This window comes from Nothoprocta perdicaria, unplaced genomic scaffold (genome assembly GCF_003342845.1).
Source record: "Nothoprocta perdicaria isolate Ctin4 unplaced genomic scaffold, notPer1 scaffold_29, whole genome shotgun sequence".
NCBI classification, from domain to species: Eukaryota; Metazoa; Chordata; class Aves; order Tinamiformes; family Tinamidae; genus Nothoprocta; species Nothoprocta perdicaria.
In genome coordinates this window covers 1,584,461-1,599,984 of record NW_020455521.1, presented here as the reverse complement: position 1 = coordinate 1,599,984, position 15,524 = coordinate 1,584,461, and the positions used below count along the sequence as shown (strand labels likewise).

General features: G+C 31.9%; 1 protein-coding gene across 1 annotated transcript in view; it reads right to left on the bottom strand.

The window, feature by feature from the left end:
• The window catches only part of FSTL5 (follistatin like 5), a 245,155-nt gene that overhangs the window by 113,893 nt on the left and 115,738 nt on the right, over positions 1-15,524 (bottom strand). The window contains exon 5 of the mRNA XM_026041646.1: positions 5,031-5,227. Within this exon, the coding sequence (XP_025897431.1) occupies positions 5,031-5,227 (197 nt within the window). The remainder of the gene's footprint in view (positions 1-5,030; positions 5,228-15,524) is intronic.

The following is a 15,524-nucleotide window of genomic DNA, read 5'->3' as shown; positions in this document are numbered from 1 at the left end:
GAAAGAAGGGGGAGAGGGTTCCTTTTTTTTGAAAGGAAAAAGCCATAAGTCATAAAGAAGAGTTAAAAAAGTAAGGGTTAAGGTCTACAAAGCACACTGATCAAAAAATTAGGCATATCAGTATCAAAAGTAAAGATGTAATTTTTATTAGATCCAGCTGAGCAAACAGGTGCTACAGAGATTCAGCTGACCCAAAGTTGCATCATTATTATCATTAATGAAACATTAAAGAAACAGAGATTGAATCCTGTTGCGGTTTTTTCAGATTTCTGTGGAACAACACACAGAATGTAGTTTAGGAATCTTGGTCTCTGAGAGAAAAGATACAGTCATAACTTGGTTCAAGTTGTTGGTCACATAAAAGAGAATATGCATCCATTCTTTATTAACAAATAATCAACATTTTGTTGTCAAATACAATAACAAAACATTATTGAAGCAAATCCAAAAAGGTCTTAAAGTGCAAACAAGAAACTAATTAGAATTGTTATCTCATCATTACATTTAACAACAATTACTGCTGCATTATACACTAAAGTTTATTAAACTTTCAGATTAGATTTTAAGCTAACATACAATAAGTTGTTCATAGATACAGTTCTACAGATCTATAGAAAACTGTTCTATTACAACAGAGCATATTCCTGAAAATTACAGAGAACTGCAACTACTTGCATACAGCAATATAAACTAGCAATTAATTTGCTCTATTAGAATTTGTTCCTTTTTCTTCTACAACTTATTTTGCACCAGAACTCTTAAGCTGATACTCATCAAGATGCTATACATTCACCAACCTGTGTATCTATATACAAACCCACATGGATTTGAAGCACTGTTCAAGTATTCCACATATTTTATGAGAAGTCTGGCACTTTGGTACCACCTGTGCTTGAAGCACATAAAATTTATATGCAAAAAAGAGCATATTATTCATTTAGTAATAATAATGTAGTTCTCATTATGAGCACCTACCATCTTTCCTTGAACAGTGGTGAACTTTGTGCAGTATCCTGATAGTGAGTGGTTCATTTTGTTGTTGTTTTCAGGTTTTTTTTGTGTGCTTTTTTTTGTTTGTTTGGGTTGGTTTAAGCAACCCAACCATTGACCAGAAGTTAATGACATTGAAAAAAAATCATTGAAATAAAGGCAAGAAAAACAAGGAGTTAATAAAAGTTTAGCATATTTTTATTTCCCCAATGTTATTCTGGTAAATAAGAGAAATATAGTCAGATATGCGAGATATTAAATAATAAGAATGCTAAATTCTTTCTTCAAGTAGATCATTAAAAAGAGGTAAAAGGAAGAGGACAATCTATGTACAACTTGCCTTTACTTGCCATGTTACTTGAGAAAAATTTTCCTTTTCCAGTTATTTTATTAACTCACTAGTATATCAAATAAATAGAAGGAAAAGAGTCCTAAGTTTAATCCAGTAGAGATTGTTTCATTTTCACCCACACAAGCAACTTTAGTTTTATTGTTTGACAGGATGAAGTAATCTTAAAGCTTATGTATCTTTCACTGATGATAAACAGAAAAGCTTCACTATTATAAAAGGGCAACTCCAGGATACAAGCATTAATCATTAGACAGAGGAAGAAAAAAAGAAAATACAACCAAGACGCAATCACTCATTTTATTGCTCTGTGTCTCCATAATAATTCTGATGCTTTTTCTCTCCTATATAGCAACAGAAATATGCAGTAATCAAGCACTCTACAGTAAGAGGAACACTGAAGTTCACGTGTAATAAATTCTAGTTGTTTTTGCATATGACAAAACAGAACAGATTAAAAAAAGTCATTTTGTAACTGAAGATTCCTAGCTAACATCAGAAGAATAGATCATCTTCCTTGATTTGAGATTCATTTAAATTCTTTCAAAGTGATAAAAATGATAAACTTTAAGAAATCACTCCAAGAGATGCAATTACAAAAAGTCTTGTAGATATCTCCTAATAATATTAAATAAGAGGTGATGACAATGATAATTTTGTCTAAATATTTTCTAGTTAGTATTTGCCTCTCCAAGTACCAAGATTAACGTCATCAGCTGGTGCTCGCAAAAACAACAGAGCCGGGGTCCTGTTTGGGTATTGCACATGAAGTGAATTAAGCTGAGCAGTGAAAGTAATCAAGTTAGATATTTTAATGTAGTAACTTTAACAGTGAAAATAAATGATATTTTTAAACAGCCTCATTATTTGAAATAACTGTTTAATATGTTTTTGTGACAAAGCTCTCTTTCTAGAGAACAGTAGCCATTTTTTTATGCTGAGATCCAAATATAAGAATATTACTATTTCTGAACCAAAATACACCAATAAAAATTCCACTGTTACTCTTATTTTAAATCTGCAACTAATACACCTGAATTTTAAATTAGGTAAGATTAATACACAGACAAGATGATAAAATGTACTGAAAGAACCTGACTGCTTCTGTACTTTTCAATATGGCAAAATGGAGGTGCTGTCAGATTTATGATGCAGCAAAAACTTAAGTTCTAGCTCAAATTTACTTGAATACAAAGAAAACAAACTCACGTGWATACTTCTTTTCTATCACAAATAAGTTGTTTTTCATACTCTACTAATAACATTACATTTAAAATGTAGAAAAGTACTTTATCCACAGGTATAGGCATGAGAAACTTTTATACTGCAAAATTTTGAATGGAATTGTGAGCATAACTGAAGATGAAAATCATGTTACATGATTGAAACATGATTGAGAGCATTTTCCAGAGCACAATAATGTCTCCCATTCAGACACAGGAAATTAYCAAGATGTTCAAAAGTGTGTCTGCCTCCTCACTCCTCTCCCACCCTACGACCCCCAATAAATAAACAGTAAATCATCTTTCCAAAATTAATGAGACCACTGTTCTCTCACATCCAGGAACCTCTCTTTGATTACAAATCAATACCTACAATTTTCTAAATAAGATGCTCAAGACTTTTTTTGCTTCTTCTCTTCGTCAAAGCAATTTCAATTTTCAGATATGCTGATTGTTATCATATACATTAAACAAGAGAAGGAAAAGAAAAAAAAAAGCACTTATCAAGAACAACAAAAGAATCCAGTGGATAAGTCACAGCACTATCTAAAAAAAAGTGTCAAGCATTCAAAAATCACAAATAATGCTCTGAAAAAACTGCACATTTAGTTTAATTTTTTAAAATTGCATTAAATTCCCTTAATTTGACTCCTTGTTAGTCTTCAAGGAAAACTGAATGACATGCTTGCATTGTTCTCAGCAAATAGGCTAAAAATTCCCTCCTTCAAACAAAGGTTAAGATTTACAAATATCAAGGTTATCCAGGTGCTAAATTTTAACTGCAGAGATTAAGATCACAGCGGATGTGTATTCATATCTAAGATCATTCAGCACTTCCTTTCACGATATGAAGGGGAGGCAAGGGCTCTCAGCTGAGGCTGCTACCATCCAGAAGGCACCAAGAGAAGCTCCCACATCATTGCTCTTCTTCAGTGTTCAAGATGATTAAAGAACAGCTTCTGAATTCATTAACTTCATTTGCTCAACAGTTTAGCTCATTCTTCCTCATGGCAATTCCTTTTAGAAATTCATTTTTACAGACCAAAAGTATGTAAAGCAACGCTGACAACACTGTACTGTAAGGACTTACAGATTTTTAACAGCACTCCAACATGAAGAAAAAAGGAAAGAAAAAAAGTATAGCTATGACAACTGAAGACTAAGAAGTGCTTGAGAAGAATTGTAAAACATGCAAATGCCTCTTGATGCTGACCTTCAGCACTAGTACCACACTGCTGAGCCTCTACTGACAAGATTATCATTCCCTGATAAGATGATGGATTTGTAGTGATCACAAATATCCAGCTAATTTCCACGGTCTAAGTAGGACTATGGCAAAGAAACCCAACCATTTCTAGTGGTAAAATAAATAAGGTTTTAAAATTCAGTTTCTGTTGCTAACCAATACATGAATCACTCTAATGTTCTCTTTCAAGTGTTGATTATAGATATCTATCAAGTACTAAATTTAAGTATAAATATATATGAACTCTAGGTATTCATACAGAATGTAAATTTAAAAACATTATTTGTTATATATATGCAAATTCCTGCAAAAGCTGAAAAAATCTAAAATTATTATAGAGCTTGCAAACATGATTTATTTTCTATCTTTTTTAATGGATAATTTATTATTACTTAAAAATTCACCCACATTTGCATGTAGCTTTTATTCATACAAAATATATCTATCCTGGAAGCTGCCATCTGAACATCAAAAGTGAACTGTAGTGGAAATGACAAGTCTAGCCTTTTTTTATTATTATTTATTTATTTATTTATTTTTAAACCCTGGGTATTACATCTTCACTCATAAGTAGTTTTTAACTCTTTCACTCACCTTAAAGTACAGCGTTCCAATCAACAGTGTCATATAGGAAACCATATTCTTGAATTTTATGTGGCTTAGCAATATTTAATATATTAATGTAGTTCTGTCACAATCATTTCTCAGGCATAGATTTTTACATGGGCTTGTAAAACAAAGTACATTTGCTATGTTCCTCTTCTCTTATCTTTTTAGGCGGATTAAAGTTAGCTTATCAAAGCAACGATTCTTTGCTTAGGTCTCTAATTGGCAGAGGTGGCTGTTTAGAGACTGCCATGAACTCTCTCTTCTTATACTGCTACTCTGTTCCTCTAGAGCTCTTACTTATTTTCATATCTACATAAAACAACAACATTCTCATATGTTCTCATTCTCAATGAGAATATTCTCAATGAGAATGAGAATGTTCTCATATGTTCTCATTCTCAATGTTCTCAGATGTTCTTATTCTCAATTCTCATTAATATTTTCTTTTCAAAATTTCTGAAAAATATTCCTCCAAGAGGCTAATATATAGTCTCAAAAGTGAAAACATCCTAACACATAATATGACATATATGCAAATGGTCCCACTTACTTTGCAGCCGCTAACACAGCTGAATAGCTATTATGCTAACCGAAATAAAAATCTAAATCTTACCTGAGATAATTCATTACTATCCACAAGTCCATTGTTGTCGGAATCAAAATAATTAAACATGTGATCTACAAGAAGTTTCCGTAAAGACATTTTCTCTTCATCRTTTTTATCTTTTGACTGTGTAACATATCTCCGGTTTTGTAGATCCAATAACATATTTTTTATTTCATTGTATTCAGTAGGTTTACATTTATCACCTGAAAAAGAAATAAAATACACAAGATAAGCTTATTCTGAATTYGATTTTCTAAAACGACAGCAGAGCTAATAGAGTGCTTTGACTTCTTATAATTGTTAACAACATTATAACGAGGTTGCTTTATAAAGTAAGGAATTTTCTCTGTAACCATTTGAACMAAGTAATTTATGTGGTCTTCAGCATAGGTCAGAATATACTGTACTTTTAGATATTTTTTGAAGTTCTCCATCTATAGAAACTAAGGGAAACTTTTTAAAAGTTTTAAAGTCTACTCTTTTCCCATTTTAGATCATCACGTGTTACACTTGGTAAAGCAAGTTTTCTTTTCTTTTTTNTTTTTTTTTTTTTTTTTTTTTATTTTTGATATACAGAATAAACACTACCTCATGCAAAGTCAACTGTGAAAAGTCTGTCAGTACAACAGGTTAGACTTCTTTCTGAAATTTTCAGTACTACTAAGAAAAGAATAGAATGCAGTTACACTTTTGGTCACGCTCCTAATTATGCTACCAGAATGTTATTTTCAATCAAATACCTGACTGATTAAGTTGCCCTCGTACATACACTGCTTATATTACCATATTAAAAAAACAAACAAAAAAAAAAACAACCCACAATTGTTGGACAGCATTCTGCTAATTTCTGTTACAGGCGTTCCATGTAGGAAAAATAAAAATGAAATGTTATGTCAAATTCCATAATTTTCTTTAGAAATATCTTAAATCATAAAAGAAGCTCAAACTTGTCAACACATTGTATTAACATTGATATGTTATAGAAAATTGAATGAGAAAAAGAGACTGTTGTTTAACTACACAGGAAGAAATAGTTAATTATTTTACAGATTCTGAAACATTAATCATAACGACACCTTGTTGAAAACCTGATATAAATAAGGTGACTGCAGTTCACCAAGCAATTTCAAATTTCTACAATCCATCTTTGACAAACGATTTTTTCATACTTAACAAGAGTTTAAACCTCTCTGATGTTGTCTGCGCCATATCTGTAACATAGCAACTGTAATTTCGTCTCACTGTGTACCTGCTCACTCTACTGATCAACCTGACTCTGAATTACAGTTCCAGTCATGATGGTCTATTCAATTCTCATATGCTTGCAATGGCTGGTAGGGCACAGACCAATATTTTTTTAGTAWTTAACTAACCTGTCTGGGAGCTCACAATGACAACATTGCTAACATCTTTGAGAAAAACACTACTTCAGTCATCAATTCTGGTTTAAAGAAGATGCTACCCTATTTCTCATTTATTTAATTAGGTTGATCTAGTCCAAATAGAAGACACTTTATCAACAGCTACTTTCTCAGATGCATCATACSTTCTCTGACCACACTGCACTGCATTTCTCTATCCGCAATATAAAAGTAATATTGCCCTCTATCTGAAAAGTACGGCAGCACACAAGCACACAATTTGCAAAGGTTAGAGTGGAAAACAATACTCAGGCTTTTGAGCACATTCTCAGTAGTCTACAGTATTTTAAAAATGAGCTTATAAAAGAATACTAAAAATATATGTTTTTATCTCTGTAGCTCTTTGAGGGTTGTTCTTGACAGTTCACAATGAATAATGTAAGAATAACATGACTTATTTCTCCTTCAAACATAGCATAAAATTAATCTATTTGATAAACCTCGGTAGGAAGGTGGAAGTTCAGACTGGGCAGACAGGGTACAGGGCTGCATTTGATGAATGGTTACTTTACCTGTTCCTCTACATTATTATATTGACCAAGATTATCAAACTGATTTTAAAGGATGTGATAAACACTTTACTATAAATAAAAATGGTAATCACTTCCAAACACTAATGAATTCTCTTTCTTTTTACTAATTTTACTTTACGTTGCCACAAGTCAAATGAGAGAACACGGGAAAAAGTATTGTCTACAACACGTAACCTTTAATCAGTACACCTACCTAAATGCTTACATTCCTCAAAAATCATCTGAACAGTGTATGGCAATATTACCCTATTGTATAGGTAGGGCCATTTTTTTCCATCTCATTTTTCACCGTATTTGGCCAAGACAAATTATCTCTTGTAATAGAATTATTTCATAAACATTGATCTAATGCCCGTCTATAAATTTCAGCCTCATTCTAACACAGATTTTAAGTTAGTGACAATAAGGCTCATAACAATTTAGGCAAATTACMGTTGTGGTAAAACAGGATTACACAACCATATTGCATGACAGTATTTGAGTTTTATACAGTATTGAAGATGGTCTTTATGCCATCGTATAAAGGACTTCATGAAGTTGTATGTACGGCCAAAACGATGAAGAGCTTAAGAGACAGAAAAAGAGAGGCCACAACTGCCTTTTTCTGTAATATACAAGGAAATATAAAGTAGGTGTTTTAATTGGGAGAATGAGGCTCTGCTGAGGCTTACTCCAAGGTTGGAGTAACAGCACAGGGAAAGTATACAGAGTTGTATTACTAATGTTACAACTTATTAAAAATTATTTTTGAAATAGTCACTTGAATGGCATACAAGAGGTAAAGAGAGATTAAGTATGACAAGCTTGAAGGTTAGGAAAAGCAATTTGTGTTTAATTTAATGGAAAAGGACAAACTGGTGGAAAAATTGCATTACTCACAATGCTCTGAAAGCCAAAGGAGATGGCATTTGACAAAACCTGAGGGGATTAGTTTGCAGTTATCAAGATACATGATGAAAATCATGACAACAGACTCTTTCAGACCACAGACACATTTTCAAATTTATCACAATGATTATACYGTTACCTTCAAGGCAGTCAGTTGAAGAAAATGTAGTACAGTTGCAATTCTGAATACTACGGCTTCATTAAAAATACTGAAGGTATTTTAGATTTTGAAGGTTCCTTTCATAATTCATTTAGAGTATACAACTAGCCATCATTAATGAATTACATTACCATCATCATCATACAAAAATTCCAATTTTTACGTAACAATTTATAGAAGCCTGAATAACAGTGGTTCATCTAACTGTGCAAAGTATATACTAAGTTTACATTAGTTTTATATAAACACATATTTATGTTATTGTGCCTATACATAATGCATGTGTGTGTGAATGTGTGTGTGTGCATAGGTTAAATATGCTATGTGTATRTATATTATGTATACTTTAATAATGCCAATGATCCTAATATGAGCAAATGGTTATTATTTTAAGTAATACTAAAAAATAGTAATAGAACAAGAAAAAAATAATTTGCTATAATCCCAATATTTTTATCTAGGGAAAGAACACAGCTTCTCTACAATGATTTATTTTACAAGTTCTATCTTACCTTCTAGGGATTTCTTGCAAGCAAGAAAATCAAAAGGATCAAAGAAAGCGCCCAAAAAAAAAAAAAGTGAAATAGCAATAGTCTTATGCTTTCCTTGATAAAAATTCAAAAATAGTGAAAAGTGGAAACACTTGATAATTTCTTTTTCCTTTCCTGCAGCTATATTTTAGTTACCTAGGAAACAGCTGAAGTTAGAGATTCTGAGTGCTATTGTCCTCCTAGACAATTTTGAATAGATGATATTTGTCCATCAAACATGACAAAAAAATTTATATTTGACAATTTAAGTCTTAATTTCCAGAGAAAAAAAGAAATATGAATTAGTTAAGGAACCTTAGCAAATGAATATTGCACAGTATTGTTTTTAGCACTCACAGAAGAAAAATGAGAGATYGAACTAGGATAATACTTTTAGGAGACAGATCCTTAAATCCAAACCTCTGATATTTTTATCTCATTTTGCATGGAAATACAGTAGCATGTAGAGAACAAAAGAAATACCATCTGATTAAACAAACACTTCACTGATTTAATATGTAATACAAGTCTTTAACTCTTTAATGCCTTAGTAGCTTCATGAAAACAGAAATAATTCTTGCCTCAAAGCATCATCAAGAGTCACTAATATTAATTGAGACTCTTTATTCCCACAAACACACTACTAAGCTGAGTTGCACCCTTTATATTATAAATACTTTCCACAAAGTCATCTTATTCAAATTTAAAGAACCACCAGTCTTTCCAGAAACAGCAACTAGTCTTTAATGGGCTTGTTGTGTAATAGTCCACAATGAATCTAAATACAAATAAGATTTAAAAAAAAAATGGATAAACCTGATAAGCAGCACACCTACTATCTTCTGCATGCACTCTGGGCATAATCAGTACATAATCTAGGAGACAAAACATTTAACTATAAAATTTATAGTGTTACTTCGCATAGAAAAACTGAGCAATTAACTCAAAGTAACATACATCTCAATTAACTCAAAGTAACATACATCTATATACTTATAAAATCCAAATGTACATACACCCAAAACACAAAGAAAGACTGGTGAAGTTATCAAAGAAATAGTGTGATCTCAATTCAATTTCAAACATAACAAAAGCAGCAACTTGTAAGTTTTTTATCAGTTATCTTTCAGGATCGAGTCAGTATAGAAGAAACATGAAAACTTGCAATCTTATTCATAGTCCTAACAGATAAAGAAACATTTTAAGTCATCAAAATTGCTTGGGCTTATCTGAAAGAAACTTCGAGTTCAGGTAGCATTTAACAACATCTTTTTCTCCAATATCAAGTTCACATTTTCCACATCAAGAGCTAGCTCAACAGCTTTGACCCAAGTTCCCTCCATCCTCCAGTCCCCATCCCCTCATCACTGAAGGTCTGCGCTTGCAGTTAAAGAGAAGCAGTTTCATTTGTAYGTTGACTTGAGCTGTCATCTACAGTTCAGGGATGGGGAAAGGAAGTAGGGGAGCACAAAAGCAAACCCAATATTTTTTCAATATAAAATTCTTGGCTGAACAAAGATTATCATCAATATTTTCTCTGCTGCAACCATGATTCAAATAAAAATTAAATAAAATTAATAACAGATGTTAAATTTTACATCATTTTGGAAAGCCTGTGAATCTTGACCCTGTAGTTCAGTATCAGGTGGTTTTTTTTTTTTTTGTATTTCTTGCATTTAATTGATACAAGGCAATAGCAATATGTACTTTCTAATGACTCGTGTCTAAATCAAATCAGTATTTTTCAGAATTTTTGCCAGAAAAACAGAGAGTTAAAAACTACAATGTTTTAATTTTTCTGTGGAAATACTTTTAAGTTGGTACAAGAATTGTTAAGACTTTTTAACTCAATGTTGTATATTTACTTTAAAATAAGTATACTTAAGCCCCACATTCATTAAGGCTCAACTACCCAGAGACAGCCATACAAAATGGAATTTTAAAGTTATATTTGTTGCTTTCCCTATGCAAATACTTTTAAGTGACTATCGTATCCTGTAAAACACAGAACTGAAGTCACATTTTCAAATCTTTTTTTCACTGTGCAAATAAAGAATAATGCTTTCTCTTCCTCAAATAGTATAGGTAAAAATATTTTCTCCTGACCCACCACCAATCCAAAATGCTTAATCGCATTGATCTTGCAAAGCTAAGTAAAGAGATGGAAGTCATAACTTCCCTTTATAATACAAGCCTCCATGAAGCTGGTGCCTTACCACCAGCTTTATATATATATAAATACTCTCCAGTGCAAAAACAAGACGTTSCTTTTAGATTATAATACTATTAGAAGCTAAACTGTACTTGCATAAAAAGAAAAAAGAAATGGCTATTAGTATTTCAAAGTAAGAATTAGACTAGAATTAATGCTSCATAGTGTGGGGAAAAAAATAATTCAACAAATAACCCAGGGATGAAAAACCAGTATTTTTCTTTGAATTAGATGCTTTAATCAGTATTGGGTGYGAGTGGGTACTTTTACTCATTAATATACCGTGGTTAATATATCACAGATCTCTTGACAGAAGAAAATAGGTTATATAATCTTTCACCCTAAAACGATATTTGAAGGCCAAACCAGGTTGACAGTRATGATCAAAACTAATTATCATCTGACACAGCTGAGAAAATGTTGAATGCAGTGGTTGTTTGCACTGCATATGTTAGCATCACAAATACCATAAGCAAAATTAGTACACAAGTAGCACAGGCAAAACTTTGGTCTGACCCTCCTTTCACATAAAAATAAATCCACACAGATTTCAACTAGTGATAATACTTCTCAATATCTATTGAAATCTTGAGGCTTACATCTGGACATTCTACCATAAAATGAGAAGATGAAAATGTGAAGATTTAATATGTGCCCAATTTTTCAACATATCGAATTACTTCAGATGCTTTGGTCTGCTTTTCCCAATGGGTGGTGAAGTGATTGCTTCTTCAAGATTTTTTGGATTCCTTCAATCTGGTTCAGGCTTTCATTTTCCCTCATTGCCAAAATAACTTCAATTTCACCTAAACAACTTCTTATGTAACATTAATAAGAAGATAATCTGGACTTCAATGTAGCTTATTAGAGAAAACCTGAGAGAGAAAAGGAAGAGATACAAGCGAAATGTCCCAAAGRTGAACATGAAATGAAAGCTGGGACAAGAGTCTAATGTGTTTTATTTTCCCCTCTAGTAGAGTCAACCCAACCATCACTGATAGACTTTCTCCCACAGGGTCCAGACAATTTTTATCTTGCAATATTTATTACGGAAATACTATGAAAGCTCTAAAATGCTACAGTTTTATATTTGTAAAGAAATAAATAATAAAAGATTAAAAAGCATTCCAAATACAGAGAGAAAATATTTATGGGATGTATGCTTAGCCACAAATCTATAGAGAATTCTGCTTTTGCTTCCTGGACACAGAAGGTAGGTAGTCTTCTTATTTAAAAAAAAAAAAAAAAAAAATATTGAAAGAAATGAAACATGACAACTGAAACCGCAATCTTATCCCTAAGTGCTTCCCAAAATGCAGAGTACTTGCAGGTTTATCGAGGTGAGGCTTCAGGACCAGGTTAAGACTATCTACAAGAGCACCACACTTAATAGGACTGGTTATGCTGGTCAGTTTCCAGCTCTTCCCCTCAGTTCCATATTCCCACTAGTTCCTTGACTTCAGCCTTAGCAAGGTTAGCTTTTGGTGCCAAAGTAATGACAAAAGTTGTTACTCAGACTTTTGTTGCTTCCTGATTTGCATGCTCTAGGCTCTTGAGCAGGAAGGTTGGACTAGATGACCTTTAGAGGTCCCTTCCAACCTAAAAYATTCTGTGATTTCCCCTTTAGTATTACACCTACACCTTTCAAGTTTTCSTCTGAGTCCTAAGGGTTCTCTGCTYAACTCTGCTGCAATTGTAGCTGGTGAGGAAGTTCCACCACATTGAACTGAAGAGTTCTTTTTATGAATTTGTGTTTTCTCTGCAARGAATATTAAGAGATTGTGTGATATTGCTTAACAACTCAAGTTCCACCAAAAATACTATAAGATAGGCCTTATCAAGTTGTTCATATAGTGGTATAGTTCGTATAGCAGATGATTTTTGATTTAAATACATAGAGAAAAATATTAAAAGGGAGTACCTRGCAGTATTTGGTGTTGATATGCTTCATTTTTCTCATTAAAATGTAATATATGATCCTATTTCAAGACAAGCTTTGAAGAGATAGAAATATTTTTATTCTTCCTTTGAGTTCTGGAAATATCTGGTTAAAGCCCTCAAATGAAAAAATATTCACATCAAACGAAAACATGATAAATTGAGATAATGAATTACACCTTACCTCCTTATGCAAGGAAATCATCTATTTTTTAGCCCATATATTATTGAATATTAATTCTTTTCTTTATAAATATATAACTATTTATATATTTATATATTTATATACATATATATAGTATGAATATATATATATTTACACATCAGAACTGAAATTTTAGATTAAATAAAATTTTGAATTATCATCCAACCAGGTGACCTTGTCAGGTTATATGAATTCTTTGACTTTTTTATGTTATATAACACCTCATTAAGTTATATGAATTGTACAAGCAGATATAGCTACATCCCAGGCCAAAGAGTATTCATCACTGTCAACAATGGATAAAGATCCTGTCCTGGCCAGAAATATCTCCACCATAAATCAGAATATATAAATTTATTCAAAAAAAAAAAATTCTGTACATTATGTTGGCAAGAAAGTTTTCCTTGAGAGACATAAGCCAAAGCTATCTGAAGATAACAAGAAAAAAGAAAACAAATTCTTACGTTATTTTTCTGCATTTTAAGTACTTAKGTCCTTAATTCTCTTGATTAAAGGGATTTGTTCTTTTGGGTTTTTAATTGTGCTAATGCTATTTTTAAATTGTTATAATCTTGCTTTTTTGACTGTTGGATGGTGTTTTGTCACTAATTTAGTGCAGCTACCTTCTTACCCCATTTATTCCTAACAATAACTCAAGATGACTTCAGACATACCAAGATGGCTATAAAAAGTGTATTATATATACATCAGTCAATAGTCAATATGGACTATTAAGACAATCAAAATAAAAAGTTATATGCAGACCATCTTTTACCCACAACCTTTCATCTACAGCAAAGATAATGTATTTTAATGTGCAATTTCAGCATTGATGTAATTTTGTTACTATTGCAGTATATGTCATAGTTAATTTTCAAAGTAAACACGGAATGCAACAACAATTTAGAAAGTTAGCGTATCTTTTATATCAAAAAGCCCCTGATTTCATATAAGTTTTTTTTAAGTTTTTTTTTAAGTTTTTTTAAATTTTTTTTTAAGTTTAAATGTTTTTTAAAAAACTTTTTCGAGCTCTGGATTATTCCTGTCAATAAAAAGAGAACTATTTATGTTGACTATTTTTACAATTTGAACTAAGTAATTTTTCTCTTCAGTAATATTAAAATTTACTTGCATTTAAATTACTGAGTTCATTGTTTCATGGGATCATTTTAGATACCATTTCATGATAAATTCAAATACAGCTGACCGAATACAGTGCTGAGAGAAAATAGCAACCTGTCTTAATTGAATAGCTACTTTATAGGTAATCAAATTTACCAATCAAAATTGGTAATCAAATTTGGAAAAAAAAAAAAAGAAACTCTTGCAGTTTAGCAAGATAGAATCCTTCCTTACTCTGCAAGTGTTTGAGTTTGCTACCTGAAGCATACTTTAAGAAACTTACGAGTAAAGCACGTGTTAACTTCTACTCAGCTTGAAGATGTACAAATCTAGTAGTCATATGCAGATATAACTGATTTAAAAGACTGAACTCTTTAGAAAAAGAGATTTTTTTTCCCTGAAGTATATGCCACTGTATGAAGAAACTGCATTTTTGTTTTATTCATTTGTGAATTTTAGTAGGTTTCACCTAAATTTGCCTTTAGACCTTGACTGCAGAGGTAGGAAAACGATAAAAGGAAGGACAGAACTTGGCAYTGCTGTAGGCTTTTCTAAGATTATTTTCAGGTTGTGTAATTTTCATTGCTTTCTAGCACTAATGGGTCAACAGACCCTAGTTTGTCAGCAGCTCATTGACTGAATTATATCATTTACTAACAGGGTTTACTTTCTACAAGATGCATGCAGTAAAGGCAAGAAGACTTTATCTTTTTATATATTATTACTATTTGTGCCCTGCAAAAACAGGTGGTTTGAGGCACTGCATAAATTAGCTTGGCAAGATTAAATTTGCCCATGAGTCAGATCCAGTCTTTTAATCTGTGTGATCTTTTCAATATCATCACCTGAGAAGAGGGTGGATAAAACGGGAAAAAAAAAATTCTCCTTTTCCTCCAACTTATATTTMAGGAAGTCTACCTAGACAAAAAGTTACTCAAAAATTATCTTCAGGAAATCCAWTTTTTTTTCATATTTCTATTTTTCTTAGCCTGAAAAGGGTGTACATAAATTATCTTTTTAGAAGATTTAAAAAAAAGAACTGAGTTTATAGCAAAGTATAGATGTTGAAAGTCATTGGTACTACCGCTCTATTCCTTTCTGCAGAGTTGTAATTATGAACAGTTTCCTGGTGGTTTGGGAGAGTTTATTATTTTTTAGAAGAACAGTCCCACTACTTCCTATAAGTAATAATTACTAGTAACCAGAACTCTCAAGATGAAAAGTCCACAAGCGAATTTACACTATTTAATTCCTTAATGAGTAATGTTAACAGGTTTTAGCCTTACTTAATAAAAGGGCTAACATACTGGGTTAGAGTTATTATTATTATTATTATTATTATTAGAGCACTCGGTTACCAAACAGAATCTACTATAAATACTACTCCACAGCAAATAGGAAAAGAATGGGAAGGGGATATACACAAGGAGTACACTTGTGAAGAGTTGAGCTTTTGATCATTTTTCTTTAGATATTTAGGAATCTGTCATC